The sequence below is a fragment of the Nycticebus coucang genome, chromosome 21 (genome assembly GCF_027406575.1).
Source record: "Nycticebus coucang isolate mNycCou1 chromosome 21, mNycCou1.pri, whole genome shotgun sequence".
Lineage (NCBI taxonomy): Eukaryota > Metazoa > Chordata > Mammalia > Primates > Lorisidae > Nycticebus > Nycticebus coucang.
The window spans coordinates 35,503,439-35,521,243 of NC_069800.1; the positions used below are offsets into that span (position 1 = coordinate 35,503,439).

Sequence of the window (17,805 nt, forward strand, 5' to 3'; positions counted from 1 at the left end):
GTGCCTGGCTTACACTATGGAGCCTTAACAGAGCAACACCTATGGACCAGGGTTGTCTTCAGGCCATTAATAGGCTAAAAATATTTCTTCTGGGCTAATCTAGGGAGCTGTTGTCTCTGGAAAAGTCTCTTCAGCTCTTCATAAAAATAATGGCATTAATAACAGATAATTATACAATATCATTGTTCGTTAACTTTACAACGGTCAGCCTTCGTATATTGAATTATTTCAGTTGTCATGGCAACCTATGAGGTGGGTAGTGTTATACTGCCTACTTTACACTGGAAGAAAGTGAGGCACAGAGAAGTTCAGGGAGCTGCCCAAGCCATGAAATCCAAGGAACTGAGGACATTAGAATCTAGAGTCTCTGCCATGACAGCTGCCTAGCACTGCCTCTCACAGTGTCTTCACAGCCCCTCAGGGGTCATTGCTGAAAACCCTGGTATCATGTGTTGAATGTGGGAGGGCCCCGCCTTGGGTACTGGACTCCTCACTGTACTTGGTAGGGAGGAGGAGAACACCGTGTCCCGTGGAGCTTCCCCGAAGCACCCAGGTGCACCCTAAAGAGGAGGTCAAGCCTGGGGGGCCTGTGAGAGGTGGAGGCTGTGCACAACCTGAGAGGCATAGGGTGGTCAGCTTGAATCCAAGACCAGACAGGCACTCCAGTGGCTTGGGGGAGAGGGGATCTGGCCTCTTTAGACCTGCCGGCCTGGGGCCAGAAACCAAAAGCTGTTTTCTCAGCCTGGGCCTATTTAGTGGTGCCCCTGCTAACCTTCTCCCAGGCCCAGAGCCTAGAATGATACTTGCCCTGGTCCCCAAAGACTAGGATCCCAGAGGAGACAGGAATTGGGGCAGACAGTTGTCAGTTTCCACAGGATTCTCTCCCCACTTGTGAACTTCATTCCACCACAGTAGCTCCCCACTTCACGCTCTTGCCTGGAAGAGGGGTGATAAGGGACATGCCAAGGAGCTGACTCCAAGGGCCCCCATCTCAGAGCCTGAGTCCCTGTACCCTCCTGTCTTCTGCTTCGTGGGTGTACAAGGTAAGGCACATCATGAGCATCCTCCAGAAGCCTGCACACCCACTCTGTGAGAACAGTCCCCTCTGATTCTGGGTCTGTCCCTTCACTCAATGTCTGCAGCTTCCTTGCCCATCATTTAGGAATTACCTTTCTTAGTGCAGCCAGTACAAAGTCCTCTGTCCTTGCTATCCTGGGTGTGCGCTGTTCTTGGTCACTTGTCTTGTCAGAGGGCTGACACCCTTGAATGGGTCCCCATGTAGACGGAGTCTGCTCCTGATACACCAGCCCCTCGGGTTCCTGTCACCCCCTCATCCCCACCCCAGCTCTTCCAGGCAGCCAGAAAGCTCAGAGATGTTGTCCAGGTGACACTCCCCCCGCCAGCCTCTCCCTCTCCCTGAGTCCAAAGCACCTCAGTCACAGTGGTGGCAGCTCCTGTCACATTGCAGCCAATGACATCCTGGCGTTCTGCACCCCTCCTCTACTGTCCCCTGCACAGACAGGCCCACGTGTGTCCCCAGACTCCTGAATCACTGCTGACGCCTTGGGATCTGGCCATGGGAGCTGCTGGGGAGGGGGGTTGCAGCCCTGCCTCGCCTCCAAGGAAACACCTGCGGACATAAATAGGCAGCCAGAGAAGGCAGCAGCACAGAGTCGCCGAGCAGTGCTGTGTGCAGTGCCGACCTGCGTGCACCAGGATGCCTGACACCACATTGCCTGCCTGCTTCCTCAGCCTGCTGGCCTTCTCCTCTGCTTGCTACTTCCAGAATTGCCCAAGGGGTGGCAAGAGGGCCATGCCTGATGTGGAGCTGAGACAGGTACTGCCTCCCGGGGCCCATCTCAGAGTTGCCAGCACGGACAGTTCCTCAGGACAGGCACTCCTGGGTTGAGGGGCTAGGAAAGAGGGAAAGCTCCAGAAAAGGCAGCCTTCAGGGGAAGTGCTGGGGAGGAGGAGTGTGGTGTGGCTGGGTAGAAGGGTCAATAGGGTAGGTCAGAGGAGACCAGGCTGCTGGGCAGGTTTCGAGGGGTGAAGGGGCTCCTGGACACTCTCCATCCAGACAGGAATGCAGGAAAGTGAGAGATGCTTCTCTAATAACTGGGCATGGGGCTAGATCAGGGAGAACTGGGTGTTAGGCCTACTCTGTGCCCATGGGGTCCTGTCATCTGGACCAGCTGGCATATCAGAGGCTCTGTCCCACCAGTACCTGAGGCCTTCCCCATGCAGCCCTAGTCTCTCTCCATCACAAATACCCACGACCCACACACAGGAGGCCACTGTTGTGGCTCACCAAGCACTGGGTGCTACCCTAGCATCCTGTAAGGAAATTCGGCTGGGTACTACCCTGATTCTCTCATGCTAGATGTTTATTCCATTTCCAGCAGAGCTAAAAGAAATCCAATTGCCATGTGCAATTCTGAACTTAATTTTGAACTGCTGAGAAAACTAAAGTGGCCAGGTGGGCAACCCCTCCAGCCTACCTTCCCTCTGTCTGGCTCCTTTGGGGCTCTGAGGCACCCAGTTGTCCCTGCCCTCCTGGGCTCAGACCTCTGCCACCCAACTGGTAGGTAACAGGCAGGTGAGTGGGCAAGGAGTCTGGGCCCTAATTGAGGACCAGTAGCCAAGGCTGTGGGGTAGAGGATAAGTCAAGAGAAGATTCAGGAAATGGGAGGAAGGGCCATATATATTTAGATGGGGGGGAACCTCTCCTGGGGGGAGCAGGGTAGGGTGAATGGACTATGGATCAAGGGTGATAGGGGCTGGGGGAAGGTCTGGAAAAGGGGAATAGGGAAGGGAGGTGTGTGACCCACAGAGTGGTGACCGTGATGGTCCCAGAACTGAGAAGGAAAGTCCTCTCCCCTCTACAAGTTGTAGCCCATGGGAGACTGGTCTGACAGGAGGGCCAGGATGCAGAGGTCTATTACTGAGGGTTGGTCCTCAGTCACCTGAAGACACTCTAGTAGATTCTGACCCCCAGCCCCGGCAGCTGCCTGTGTCCCCATCCGGTACCCAGCATCCCTGCCCCCGCACACACTGCCTGCCTCGCCAGGTATCCCTGTACCCCTGGTCTCCCCCACTTCTCTCTCTCATCCCCGCCGGTTCCCTCAGTGCCTCCCCTGCGGCCACGAGGACAATGGGCGCTGCTTCGGGCCCAGCATCTGCTGCTTGGACGACGTGGGCTGCTTCATGGGTACCACCGAGGCGCTGCGCTGCCAGGAGGAGAACTACCTGTCGTCATCCTGCCAGTCCGGCCATAAGCCCTGCGGGAATGAGGGTCGCTGTTCCTCCGCGGGCTTCTGCTGCGACCACCGTGAGCGGCGGGGGCCGGGCCAGGGTCTGGGGACAGGTGGTTGGGGAACCTGGGCCTGTACCGGGCCGGGGGAAAGCTGGGAGATCCTGGGTGCTGTGCGAGCTGGGGAGACCTGGGTCAGGGCCGAGCGGGGCACGGGGTGGGGGCGTGGCCTGCCAGGGACCCGGGCAGGTGGGGGCGTGGCAGGGCAGGCGCGTCCCTGGCCGGACAGCTCTGGCGGCCGGTCCATCACCTGTGAGGCTCCAGGCGCTCACCCTATCCTCCCTTTAGAGAGCTGCATGGTGGCTCCCGAGTGCCGCGAGGGCTCTCACCGGCGCGCCCGCGCCAGCGACCGGAGCAACGCCACACAGCTGGACGGGCCCGCCGGGGCCTTGCTGCAGCGGCTGGTGCAACTGGCGCGAGCTCCCGAGCCCGCCGAGTTGGCGCTGCCTGGCGGCTACTGAGCTGCTCCCCACTCCCCGCGTGCCCACCGCGCCCCGCCCCTGCAGTCCGGAAAATAAACCTCTGTAAATGCACTGCCTGGTGTCCGTCTCCGTCTCTGGAGGAGGGAGGGGAGAGAACGTGCAGCGGCACTGACCCTCATCCCCCACCAAGCCTTGGCCAGTCTCTGTACCCCAAGTGGTGGGCAGAGCCACTCCAGGGAAGGGACAGGTTCTGTAGAGGAAGCGGTCTTTTGTCGCTAGACCTTGAGACAGGACGACCAGGGGGACAGGCAATGGGAAAGGCCAGTGGCCAAGACTCTCCTCGGTGGGAGTGGGTTGGGCTCAGCTGCAGAGGGATGGAAGCAAGGCGGAGAGGGGCGGTCTTGTGAGCGCGGCAGAGAAAGACAGAGACGGCGACGGAGAGAGACAGACATTGAGAGCGATGCAGGGAAGAGTGACGAGAAAAGCAGAGGGGACAAGCCCAGGGGTGACTGTTACAGGAGACCGAGGCACAGACAACTCAGGAACCCATCCAGGTCCTGGGATTCCCAATTCAATATCTATTGCCTCCAAGACTGCATGTGTGTGTTGGGGTTAGGGGGACAACATCACGCCAGCAGAGACAGTGCCATCTGCTATGTGACCAGGGCACCCGCCATTAGAGCCCCTCAGCCAGAGTAGGGGATAGATGCCACCAGGAACCTAGATATAGCCACACACAACCACACACACACTCAGACAGAAACGTAGACAAGAAAATAATAGCGAGGCACATGCCCATGACCCTGACTGCAACCACAGATGGAGACCCTGAGACCCAATTCAGAACCACAGACACACCCAGAGAAACACAGACACAACATAGGCACATGTACACGCAGGCACACGCGTGCCTGAGTGCCCCTGCCGGCATTGGGCCTCTCCCCCGACAGCCCTCTTTGCCCCCTCCATCCATCTGCCCCTTGCTCTCTTTACCCCTCACTCCTGTCTTCTCCCTGCTCCTCCTGGTCTTAGTCCCCTCCCTTGACTCTTCTGTCCCCTCCAGACTCTTCGCCCCTCTCTTCTCTGCATCCTCTCCTTTGGGCTTTTTTTGCCGGGTCTTGGGGCCACAAAAGGCTGCATCTCCTTTGCGATCCTCTGCAGACTTTGAGGCTGGGAGGGCATGCAGGCAGAGGGACGTCCCTCTGACCTCTTACCCCAATACCCAGGCTTGAGGCCTCAGCTGCTTGACTCAAGCAGCTCAACCTCAGCCAACCCTGGGCAGAGTCCAGGCATGTGCCAAGGTCAGGCTCTCTGCCAGCTTCCTCAGAAGTCCCCTTTACTCTGACCCCGATCAGCAGAGTTTCCAGCAGCCTCTGCTAGTGACAGTGCCCAGCATGAGTCAGTCTAGCCAGGTGGGGACAGAGGCCATGCAGGATTTTATCCCTGCCATAGTCCATCTGCCTCTGGCCTATGCTGCCCACACAGGGACTGCCCCTACTGGACAGGGCTGGACCGAGACCATACCTAAAAGGAATTTATTAACCCATACAGAGGGAAGTGGGAAGAGGCCCCTGGGTTGACTGCTTTGGATCTGGTACTGGTGTCTGGACATGGGGACAGTATCAGAATGAGGTCTCTGCCTCTTGTCTTCCCATAGACCCTTTCCCCCTCCCTCCACTTGTCTTCAGAACACAGGCCACCACCTCTGAGAATGCGTGGATGATATATCTGCACCCGGTTAGGGCGCCGGCCATCTGCCCCAGGTGCCTAAATGCCACCTCCCTGGACATTCTACTCTTCTCCCCTCTCCTTGAGTCCCTTGATGCAGTTACAGACATCTTTAGAGAGAAAAGCCCAGAGGTCCCAGAAAGCTCTGCCCCAGTCTGCTCAGTCTGTCCAGGGCAAAGGGGCTGTGTGACAAGGAGGTGGCAGAGCCAGCACATAGTGTCTAGGCCTCTAACCTGTTGTTTCACAAAAAAGGAAACATCAGCTACATCTCTTTTTTAGAAAAGTTCTTAAATAGTCATGACCAAGGCTTATTACCTTAATATTTTATTTTATTTTATTTTAGAGACAGAGTCTCACTTTGTCACCCTCAGTAGAGTGCCGTGGTGTCACAACTCACAGCAACCTCCAGCTTTTGGGCTTAGGTGATTCTCTTGCCTCAGCCTCCCGAGTAGGTGGGACTACAGGTGCCTGCCACATCGCCCGGCTATTATTATTTATTTATTTTTGTTGTTGTTGCAGTTTGGCCGGGGCTGGGTTTGAACCCACCACTGTTAGTATATGGGGCCAGTGCCCTACTCACTGAGCCACAGGTACCGCCCTACCTTAATATTTAAAAAATTTCTGTGTGTTTTCTCTGTTTACATTATTGATTTTGTTGTCTTTTGTTTAAGTGATTTCTGCCTTTGTTTAATTATTTCCTTTTTTCCATTGCTATAATTTTTTTTTTAGTTTTCTCTGTTGACCTTTTCCTAGCTTCTTCAGTTAAATACTCTAAATAATAATAATAAAATAAACAATGAATCTTTCTTGTTTCATGTTACTTATCTAAAGCTACCAATTTCCCTCCATGTCCTTTTGTTACCCTGTGGCACTGAGTATTATTCTCCTCTGTTCTAAGTACAGTAGAACCTCTATAAGCTGACCAGGCAAAGGACTACAACCAACTGGTCAACATATGGAACTAGGCCTACTGTACATGTAATGCACGTCTGGTGTATGAAAATCAGGTCAACTGGGCAGCACCTGTGGCTCAAGGAGTAGGGCGCTGGCCCCATATGCCAGAGGTGGCGGGTTCAAACCCAGCCCTGGCCAAAAATCACAAAAAAAAAAAAAAAAAAAAAGGAAAATCAGGTCAACTAATGGAGGTCGTCAATGTAGGGATGTGGTCATAGAGGTTCTATTGTATTTGGCAATTTCATGATGTTTACCTTGTAAACCCATGAATTATTTTGTAATATATGTTTAGAGCACAGAAACATGAATTTTCTTTAGCCATCCTTTTGTTCTCATTATTTTTATGCATTGACATAAGAGAACATAATCTGTATAATGTGAATTTTTTTGCAAACCATCTTATTTTGTGGCAAGTACATAGTAGGCTTTTGTGAATGTTTCTTTTGTGCTCTTGCCAAAAAACACACATCCTCTAGCTGATGGGTGTAATGTACATCTATTCCTCCACAGTTACTGTGGTGTTGTCAAAATCTGTTTGTGTTTGCTCATTCTATCTGCTTGTTTGAGGGGCATATCGAAGCTCTCCACATAAATGGTGGCTTTTCCTTTTAGTCCCCACTGTTCTCTTATTTGTTGCTTTATGCATTTTCAAGCACATTGTTAGATATGTAGCATGATCATTATATTTTCTAATATTATATATTATATAATGTTGTTATTTTTTACCTGTATATAATACCATGTTGTCCCTAAATGAATTTTCCCTTGATTATATTTTGTCCATTATCAAGACCAGCCTCCTGTCTTTCATTTGCTTCACTTTGCTGATATACCTTGCTCCATTCTTTGTTGGGGTCTTTTTCAATTTCTTTTTGCCATTTTTAAGGTATTCAGTTCAGTAACAAAGACCAACCACAATCAAGATGTAGACAGTACCGGCTGATCACCCGAAGCTCAGTGATTAAGGCGCCAGTCACATGCACTGGGGCTGGTGGGTTCAAACCTGGCCTGGGTCTGCTAAACAACAATGACGACAACAACAAAAACAACAATAAAAAATAGCCAGGTGTTGTGGTGGGCTCCTGTACTCCCAGCTACTTGGGCAACCAAGGCAAGTTGGAGGTTGCTGTGAGCTGTGATGCCACATTACTCACTGAGGGTGACAAAGTGAGACTCTGTCTCAAAAAACAAAAGAAAAGATGTAGATAGTGCCATCATCCCCCTTGCAATTCCTCTTTGCACTTTTGTAGTCTACCCTTCTGACACCTCCATTGGACCATGGCAACAATGATCTGCTGCTCTCTCTACTGTTTTCCTTTTGTAATTATGTCCTATAAATGGGATCATGTAGTCTGCAATGTAGTCTGAAGCCCTTTGAATGTGTCTTTTTTTTTTTTTTTTTTTTTTTTGAGACAGGGTCTTGCTCTGTGGCCCATCCTGGAGTGCAATGGCCCTATTTAGTTCAGTGTAGCCCCAAAGTCTTTAGCTCAAGCAATCCTCCCATCTCAGCCTCCTGAACAGCTAGGACTACAGTCACCTGTCACAATGCTGGGCTAATTTTTCTGATTTTGGTTGAGATGGAGCCTGGCTCTTGCTCAGGCTGGTCTCAACTCCTGAGCTCAAGCAATCCTCCCACCTTGGCCTCCCAGAGTGTTTGGACTATAGGCATGAGCCACTAGGCCTATTTTGTGATAGATTATTAATATTTTCCTCTTCCAGGCCCAGTGGCTCATAGCTGTAATCCCAGCACTTTAGGATGCCAAAGCTAGAGAATTACTTAAGGCCAGGAGTTCGAGACTAGCCTAGGCAACATAGTAAGACCCCATCTCTACTTTTGCAAACCCACCTGCCTCCCTCCTGCTGCTACTCCAGCTGTATCTGCACCTGCCACTTTGTCCTGGTCAGGGGTGGCCAACTAGGGTCCCCCAAAACTCAATCCTGGCACCTCATAACTATGACAATCAGCAAAGCCCTGCTTGGGCCCCTGTCTCGGATGGCGTCTCAATCTTGGAGGTCATCTGTTAGGAATTAAATTCTCCAGCCTCAAAAAAAAAACAAAAGACCCCATCTCTACAAAAAATGGTGGGCTTTGCTTGGGCAAAGACTTGGTGGCATGTGCCTGTAGTTCCAGCTTCTTGGGAGGCTGAGGCAGGAGGATTGCTTGAGCTCAGGAGTTCAAGGCTGCAGTGAGCTATAATGGTGCCACTGGGCTCCGGCATGGACCATAAAGTGAGACCTTACCTAAAGAAAATTATAGAAAGAATCCTTTTTCTATACATTATCTTACTGTTCAGATTAATTTTATATTTTTTGAAATTGTGTGTGGCAGGCATATTATCCAGGAATTTCATTTCAGGGTTGTACAGTGGCACACAAAGTATTACACAAAAGGGGAGCTGGGAACCACTGCCCTGGATGGCTCCCGAAGCAATTCAGAGGCTGAAAGGGGTCATTTCAAGGAGGACCAGAGGTCATGGTCCAAGCAACACAGAAGAATGAAGCCTGCCAGTAAATCTCCTGGTTCTTCTGCTCAGCTCACCTATAGCAGCCAACCTGATGTCACTTCTGGGACATCCCCAGGAAAAGAGATGCCACTTGGCCCTTTGTGTTTAGAAGCTGAAAGAAAAATACCATTGTTCCTCAGATCCTAGGAAAAGAATGAGACAGTGGGTGGGTGACTGAGGGGTGAGAGGACCCTGAAGTCTTTTGCGTGGTGGGAAAGCACGGGCTGACTCCTCTGCCTGTGAGAGCCCCTGGGTTTGAGAGTGAGTGAGGGGCACACGGCCAGGGCTGGGGGTACTGAAAGGTGGAGACTCCCTGCCCTGCCAAGTGGGGCCCTGCATGTATGGGCACCCTATGTAGCTGCAGAAAGATCTGAGTCAAGGAGGGGGGTCCCACAGTATGTAATGTGTGTGGCTAAAGAAGATCCAGTTTGAAAAAGTAACTGTGTGGTTAGGAAGCTATGTGAGAGTTGGTGACCTAAGGGGCCTGCCTGGCCTAGTGGGGGGGAAAGCAAGAGAGACACAGGGGACAGTCCTGGGAAGATGTCCAGAAGCAGAGTGGAGTGGGGAGGAAGGTGGGCCAGGGCCACTGATGCCCTCTAAATAGGTGGAGAGAACTGGACTTGAGAAGGGAGGGGGCTGAAAATGGGGGAGCAGGAACAAAGGCATAGGCTGTCCCTGCCTGGCCCCCACCAGGATTCTAGATACCCTTCCCCCCCAGCCCTGGGCCCAGACATGAGCTCTGACTCAGCTGATGAAACGTAGCCACATGGCTCATTAATTAGGAAGCCCATTAATAGTCTGTGTCAGAAACCAGGCGCCTCCAGAGAGAGCCCCTCTCACCTGCCTGCCTCCCTCCCACCCTGAGGATGAGATGAGAGGGGGAGACTGGCCCCTGGGAGCATGAACAAAAGGGGAAATGAGATGCAGGGCACATTCATGCGATGGCCTCAGGGGGTTGGCCTCTGAGATGAGAGGAATAATGGTGAGTGGCCCAGACCATGGAAGTTTCCTCTGCAGAGGAACCTGGGGCAGCTGTGGGCCCAGCCTGGCTGAACCTGCTGGAACTTAGCCTATGTGAAACCCACAATGCTGATCCTGCAGCGTATCTTCCAGAGAGTAAAACTCAGCGGCCACAAACGGAATGGAAGGTCACCTCACACTGTGGTGTCCCTCAGCAACCTTTCCTAAAGGTGTTAGGGCCACCTCCCTCCTGGCTCTGCCACACCTGCTGTCCTGCCTCTCAGTACTTCTTGGAAAATTCATTCCAAAGCTTAGTCTTCCTCTTTCCTCCTGTTCAGGTCACTGTGATTATTTGAAATTACTGGCAGCCAGTTATCAAGGACATCTCCCCAGACACACGTGGACTGTTTGTTTTCTTGACCTTGGACAGGCCTGTGGCTGCTTTAACCAGTAGAGCCTGGAGCCTGGGCCTGAGTGATTTCAGAGGTAGTCATGAAATGCCACATCACTTCTGCCTCGTTTGCTGGAGTATTCTGCCTTGAAGTTGTGAGCCACCAAACAAAGGCTTCACGAGAAAATCCAAATGTTCTGAAGCTACTAAGTGGGGAGAAGCCCCAGCCACATGGGTTTGGCCAAAGGAGGGCAGGGATTGTAGGCCACAGGCCCAGCTGAGCCCAGGCTTTGAGCTACTCCGGTCCCAGTCCCCTGGCATGTGACCAAAGAAGTCTACAAGATTTCAGCCCCTCCCCATTCACTGTTTCCCCTCCCCAGGTCCCCCGGTGATGTAGATCAAAGCTGCCCTCGCTGTGCTATGCCATCTGCACTCCTGACCTCTCAAATCACATGTGTGTCAAAATGGTGGTGGTTTTGTGCCACTGCATTTTGAGCTATGATCTCAACATTGCACTCCAATGTGCCTGTGATCTCAGCACATTGGGAGTCCAAAGCGGGTGGATCCTTTGAGGTCAGGAGTTGACTCTTAGGCATCATAGGAAAACCTTTTCTTTTCTTTCTTTTTTTTTTTTTTTTTGAGACAGAGTCTCAAGCTGTCACACTGAGTACAGTGCTGTGGCATCACAGCTCACAGCAACCTCCAACTCCTGGGCTCAAGTGATTCTCCTGCCTCCACCTCCCAAGTAGCTGGGATTATAGGCGCCTGCCACAATGCCCGGCTATTTTTTGGTTGCAGCCGTCATTGTTCGGCAGGCCCAGGCTGGATTCAAACCTGCCAGGTCAGGTGTATGTGGCTGGCGCCTTAGCTGCTTGAGCCACATGCGCAGAGCCGGAAAACCCTTTCTATACAAAACAATTTTTCTTTTTTTTTTGAAGATGGAGTCTCACTCTTGCTCTGGTTGGTCTCAAACTCCTAAGCTCAAGCAATCCACCCACATCAGCCTCTCAAGAGTGCTGGATTACATATACAAAGCACTTTTTGTTTTTATTATTTTTTTTTTTTTTTGAGACAGAGCCTCAAGCTGTCACCCTGGGTAGAATGCTGTGTGCTGTGGCATCACAGCTCACAGCAACCTCCAACTCCTGAGCTTAAGCAATTCTTTTTTTTTTTTTGCAGTTTTTGGCCGGAGCTGGGTTTGAACCCACCACCTTTGGCATATGGGGCCGGCGCCCTACCCCGTTGAGCCACAGGTGCCACTTTATGCAATTCTCTTGCCTGAGTCTTCCAAATAGCTGTGACTACAGGCGCCTGCCACAACATCCAGCCATTTTTTTGTAGTTGTCATTGCTGTTTGGCAGGCCCAGGCTGGATTCGATCCCGACCCTTCTGGCGTATGTGGCTGGCGCCTTAGCCGCTTAAATTACAGGTACTGAGCCCAAAACACGTTTTTTTTTTTTTTTGTAAAGACAGAGTCTCACTGTATTGCCCTCAGTAGAATGCTGTGGCATCACAGCTCACAGCAACCTCCAGCTTCCTGGGCTTAGGTGATTCTCTTGCCTCAGCCTTCTGAGTAGCTGGGACTACAGGCGCCCACCACAACGCCCGGCTATTTTTTTGTTGCAGTTTGGCCGGGGCTGGGTTCGAACCCGCCATCCTCGGTATATGGGGCTGGCGCCCTGCTCACTGAGCCACAGGAGCTGCCCCAAAAAAACTTTTTAAATGAGCAACTCATGTTGCTCCCTGCCTATAATCCCAGCTAATTCAGAGGCTGAGGCAAGAGGATGGCTTGAACCAAGGTTTTGAGGCTGCAAAGAGCTATGATCTCAACATTGCACTCCAGCCTGGGCAAAAGAGACCCTATAAGTAAAAATATAAATAAAATGAAATCTAACCCCTGATGTCCGGCATGCAGTGGCCCCATTCTGCCCTACTCTGTGATGTCCTCGGAAACCACACTCGTGTCTTTTCTCTTTCTTTATAACAGACCAGTCTGCCCTTTGGACTTGCCCTCCCTTCTACTCTGCACGGCCGGCCCCGATTGCTTGTTAGCACTCTTCCCACAGAGGCCTTGCTTGCCCACCCTGTCCGAAGTCAGGTCCCCTTTTCATTCTCTCTCCTAATCACCTCCCTTTGCAATTTTATATTTGGGTTTCCAGTCTTCCCAGGCACCACAGTCTTTTCCTGGATGACTTTTATTTTTTGTCACTGAAACTGTCCCTGGGGTTTTAGGCCTCTGAGCCCCTTTAATGGAACATTTGGTGAGTGCTGGAGAGAACTGGGGCCCCTGGGTTCTCCTGGTGTGGTGCGAGAAGTGATTTTTTTTTTTCAGTTTTTTTTTGGCCAGGGCTGGGTTTGAACCCACCTCCTGCATATGGGGCCGGTGCCCTACTTCTTTGAGCCACAGGCACCGCCCATGAGAAGTGATTTTTTTTTTTTTTTTTTGGCTGGGGCTGGGTTTGAACCCACCACCTCCGGCATATGGGACCAGCGCCCTACTCCTTGAGCCACAGGCACTGCCCGAGAAGTGATTTTTAAGACTCTAATAAATAGGGAGGAAATAAATCCTCGTGTGCACCTAAGGGTGAGACAGATCTCTGAAGCTTCTAGCATGGAGAGGCCAGTCATGGAGAGGCCCTGAAGTAGCAGTCAGGGGCTCTTTCTCTCACCGACTTCCTTCTCTCCCTCTGTCCCACCTGTTTTTCCTCCTTCCCTTCCTTGCGTTCACCTGTAAGGAAAGGAATCTTCCTGCTTATTGGGTAGTTCTTGCCTTGCGTGTCTAAAGCAGTGGTTCTCAACCTGTGGGTTGCAACACACAGGAACTATATTAAAGGGTCGTGGCTTTAGGAAGGTTGGGAACCACTGCAAAGGGACTCCTGGTACTTGTAGGTTGCTTAATGTTTGGCCCAACCAAACCTCTGAGGCCGGGCCACCGTCTTTGTGGCTCTGGCCCTCAGGTGTGTCGGGACAGAGGAGCCCTGTCCAGACTACACTGCAGTTCCTGCTCCCCCATGAGGACTTAGGGTGCTCAGCAAGGGCGTCCAGCCATCTAGCTGTCTGGGGAGCTGAGCTGCGTTGCTTTGCTACCTGTGGCCTTTGTGTAGATATCAGATCTTCATCACATGATTTAGTTTGAGCACTTTTTACTCACTAGCAGGATCAACCAGATACATTTGTCACACATATTGACTGAGCCAAGAGGCATGGGAGGTGCCACCTAGGGGCAGAGAATAAACAGACGAGAAGCACAGGCATCGTCCTTTCTCTCCAGGGGCTTCAACACACTCGTGACCTGGTGGTGTGAGAAGGGCTGGCGGGACTGAGAGTACAGGAAAGGAGCAGTTGGGAGGGCTCCCAGAAGAGGCGTTGTCTGAGCTGGGTCTGCAGATGAGGCCGAATCTCAGCGCATGAGCAGGAAACAAGGGATTGATGTATCTCATGTTCCTGCCGTTTCTGTCGCGAGCTGTGCCTTGCCCCAGCCTTGGCAGCCCATGTGAGGGAAGGCATACCTCTCCAGGAGACCAGGCAGGAGGGCCCAGGCCTGCCTGCCGTCCTCAGCAGCCAGGGTGCGCTGAGGTTTTGTCAGAGATGACAGAATGGAGGCCTCTGAGATTCCCAGGCCTCTTGCTGCCCTTCCCTCAACATCAGCCACTGCGAGCTAGGGAGGGTGAAGCTGCAGGGCCCGTGGGAGGGATATCCCTGCCCCTCTGACAGAGCCTGGACCGAGGACCCGCGCCCCCTAACGCCAGCCTGTTTCCCTCCCTGATTCACCAGAGCAGCCTGGGAGCATCCCGGGACCAGAATGTGCCTCCTGCAGGAGAATCTTTTCCCCCTACTGCAAAAAGGAGCCAGTGTACCAGCTTCCCTGCTGCCACCTCCTGTGCCGCCCCTGCCTGGGTGAGAAGCAGCGCGCCTTGCCCATGATGTGCACAGCCTGCCAGCAGCCGGTCGCCAGCCAGGATGTGCTGCGGGTCCACTTCTGAGTGACCAGCCCCCGCTGGAGAAGACCAGGTCTGGCAAGAGCAGAGGGTGGCAGGAGCCAGGTCACCTCCCCTGAGGTGTGGCCAGGTCCCAGGCACACAGCTGCCTTCTCTCTCCCAGGGGGCTTTCCTGTGTCACCTCACAGTGTAGCACAGGCCCAGAGCGGGTGTGGGGGCCGCTCTACTCCTGCTCAAGTGGCAATAGGATAACAAAGCCATAGGTTGTGCTGGGAGGCGTGGGGACGATGACACTTGCCTCCCTGCCCCTCCTTTTGCCTGAGCCCAGGACCTGCTGGAGCCAGCCCCATCCTGGGCAGGGGGCCCTGCTGATACCCCTTCCAGCGGGGTGGTGTGACTGGTGCACAGTACACTGTGGCTCCCATGTCCTAGAGAGCCATGGCCTTCAGGTGTCCAGACGGGAACGTGGGGGTCTGAGCCGTGCCTGCCCCAGTACCCCACTGGCTGACCACTCCAAGCCTTAATAAAGTGACGGTTGTCATGTTCTGTGGTGAAATGCCTGTCTGAGTCACGTTCTGTTCCCCACCTGCACCCACAAAGGTAGAACTGCCTCAGGGCCTCAGGAGCTGTGGCTGCGTCACCGTGTCAGGCTATAATTCACGTCAGCAGCCTGAGAGGACCAAAGCTCAAGTTTTCAGATCCCTCCAGGGCTGGAACCTCAGGAGTGAGTTCCAGGGGGTATGTGCTGGTTGGGGGCCAAAAGCCTCCCTGAGCAAGGGGCCAGTGCCCACTCAGCCGGCCCCTGACCCTGCTCTCTGGAGGGGATGGTACCTTTTATCCAGCAGCCCATTTCAGGAAAAACAGCTGTTAGTGGGTTTTTTTTTTTCAATCCAAAACTTAATTTTTTGGTGTCCCAGTGGAAAATATGTGTCCTGATAAATGTTGACTGTATCAAAGAGCTTCCAATCACTACAAGAATGTCAGTGGGAAAATACACAGTGCCATCTCCTGTTGCCTGTGAGCAGGTTTGGGAAGAAGCAGCCTAGAGACACTTGACGGTCTATTTTATCCTGAGTTTATCTCATGCATCTGTGACAGGTCATGGCTGCACATTCCTGGTCCTTTCTGGATGCCCTGAGCTTCAGTCCAGACCCAGGAATTACCAACTCTGGGGTGGGGTCTGGCTACCTTTTGTGAGAATTCCCAGGGGATTTGTCCAAAAGCTGGCTGCTGAGATGCACTCTCCCCTCCAATTCCCATGACACTGACCTTAACCCAGCACTCACATGAGATTTAAGGGTCTGCACTGATGGCCTGTCCTGCCCTGCTGGTGACATAACTGTGTGCCTTTTAAAAAATTTGTGTGCTTCTGGAATCTTGCCTTCTCCTCCTTACAAGCTTGTATTCTTAGAAAAGACCCAGCATGTGGCAAATCTCTTCTTTGGTTGTGGGGAACCTCAAGTACTTGTCGTGGTCTTAGGGTAACAGCCTGGTTCCCCTCCCAAGGCTCTGACTTCTGGGAGCCCTTCTCTCTGTGAGACACCCTGTCTACCCAGGAGCTGCCAGCCTGGGTCATGTGTCAGCACAAAGCGCCCAGACCCGGGCAGAGCTGCCACCTCTGCAGCCTTGGAGCTGGAGCTGCTGACTGGACCTCCCCCAGGGCTTGGTGATCTGCATTTCCAACAGCTTCTGCTCCCCAGGCTGTACTGGTGGAAAACCAGGCATGGGAGCCACCAGGGTAAGCAGCACCTATCCTAGGGTCAGGTGGAGACTCACCCATATCCTTGGAGGTCTTTCCACTTTCATCTTACTTTCAAATGTCTTCCAAAAGAGCATGGTGTTTTCCCTACCCTTGCCAGAATTGTGCTAAGCACCCCTGGGCTTCTTTCCCTGTTCCCCTAGAATATGGGAATACAATTTCTCTTGCTGTCACCTTGTCTGCAGGTAGTTTATTTCTCATCAGAGCCCAGGGCCAGGCACAGGCAGCTCCCAGCAGACATAGTGGAGCCAAAGTGACTGAGACACACAGGCCACAGCCCTCCAGAGACTGTCCACACCCTAGTCTGACTACTACAGGGTCTTTGGGGCACATTTCTCTTCCCCGTCCTGTGTCATTTACTTGATGGAAGAACAGAGCTCCTTAGGGCCATGGGGCACTGGGATCCCCTCAGCAAGCAGGAGGCTCATCCTCATCTTTGTGAGGGGAGGGGGCGCAGGGGGCTCCGGTCTCCACATCTCCCCTGCCCACATGCAGAGGTGCAGCCTGGCCATCTGCTGTGTGGAGCCAGGGCTCTGGCCTGGGCCACGCTGTCCTCCCTGGAAGGGGCTGGGCCACTCAGGCTCGGCCCCGAGCTGGCAGGGGACAGTCCAGTCAGAGTCAATTCTGAAGGCAGAAGAAATAGAAGAACCAGATGGCCAGGCAGAGGAGGAGGAGCTGCTCAGTGGTCACAGCGCACTCTGCCGGCCGGCAGAGGAGCTGCCGGGCCCTGTGGCACCTGGGGCCTGGAGCTGAGCAGGTTCTCCCAGCCCCACACCTGTTCTGCCTCCTCCTGTAAGTCTCCAGCTTGAGGCCACTCAGCGGCTGGACGCTTTTCCATCCCCTAGGAAACGGGGTCCTGTGACGCTGTGGCTGCTGTAAGTAGGTCTGTAGACAAAGGGACCTGGCCCTGGAGGAAATTGGCAGCCACTGCTGGGCTGCAAGGCCACTGCTGGGCCTCCTGCCTGTGGTATTGTGACACTGCTGGGCTGCTGCCATTATGAGGACCACTGGGGTGGGGTCCCTGCTTCAGGCTGGCTGCTCCCACAGAGCTCCCAAGGCCCTTCTGTGAGCAGGGCCCAGCCCTTGGGATGACTCCCAACTCCCTGGGCCTCACCTGGCCTCTGCCCCGCTGCTCGTGGCAGGGTCTTTCCTTCCAGTGCTGGGTGGGAAGGGGAAGTGCCTGCTTGGGCAGGAGCCAAGGCTGTACTATCCGATGTAGTAGCCACTAGTCAGATGTGGTTATTTAAATTAACTGAAAGTAAAATTTAAAACTTAGTCCTTTGTCACACCAGCAACATTTCAAGTGCTTGACAGTCATATGTGGCTATTGGCTACCGGGTTTGGGCCATAATCCCCCAAAACACAATCCTGAACACTACTCTCCCAAACATCTGGAGTACATGTTATTTGTGACTGTACTTGAGGATTATGAGTACTGATGGCCACTGTATTGGAGGACAGATATAGACCATCTCCACCATCCCAGGAAGCTGCATTTGACAGCACTGGGCTGAAGTATCAACTTGGTGGGACTGGCCCTGGGGTTCCTCTGCCATCTTAGGAACTGTCTCCCTGGGACAGTAGGGAGGCACCCCTTCATGGGGGCAAGAGAGCTTAACAGTAGGTGCTAAATCAGATAGGCCTGAACCTCACCTGTCCCCCAACATATGCACACAGAAGCTAGGCAGAGGCCGCACACCTGAGCACGACCCTGCTGTGTGCATGCCCTCCTTGCAAAGGAGAGTATGAGGGGGTGACTCGATCTCCAGAGTGGCGCAGGCTGTGGGCATGGCCTAGCTGAACCTGTTGCATCTTCATGTGTATGAAACCCACAGAGCT

General features: G+C 53.0%; 1 protein-coding gene across 1 annotated transcript; it reads left to right on the plus strand.

Moving 5' to 3' along the window:
• The first annotated feature begins 1,601 nt into the window (after nucleotides 1-1,601).
• On the plus strand, nucleotides 1,602-3,835 carry AVP (arginine vasopressin). The gene is made up of 3 exons (XM_053574800.1): nucleotides 1,602-1,837; nucleotides 3,127-3,328; nucleotides 3,599-3,835. The coding sequence occupies exons 1-3, from the start codon at nucleotides 1,718-1,720 to the stop codon at nucleotides 3,769-3,771; spliced, it is 495 nt and encodes a 164-aa protein (XP_053430775.1). The 5' UTR covers nucleotides 1,602-1,717; the 3' UTR covers nucleotides 3,772-3,835.
• The last annotated feature ends 13,970 nt before the right edge of the window (nucleotides 3,836-17,805 follow it).

What these genes read in the sequence shown, in the direction of transcription:
- AVP (XM_053574800.1), top strand. Translation starts at nt 1,718, where the DNA reads ATGCCTGACACCACATTGCCTGCCTGCTTCCTCAGCCTGCTGGCCTTC. An exon ending in CTGATGTGGAGCTGAGACAG is followed by an intron (nt 1,838 to 3,126) that starts GTACTGCCTCCC and finishes CGGTTCCCTCAG; the next exon opens with TGCCTCCCCTGCGGCCACGA. An exon ending in GGGCTTCTGCTGCGACCACC is followed by an intron (nt 3,329 to 3,598) that starts GTGAGCGGCGGG and finishes TCCTCCCTTTAG; the next exon opens with AGAGCTGCATGGTGGCTCCC.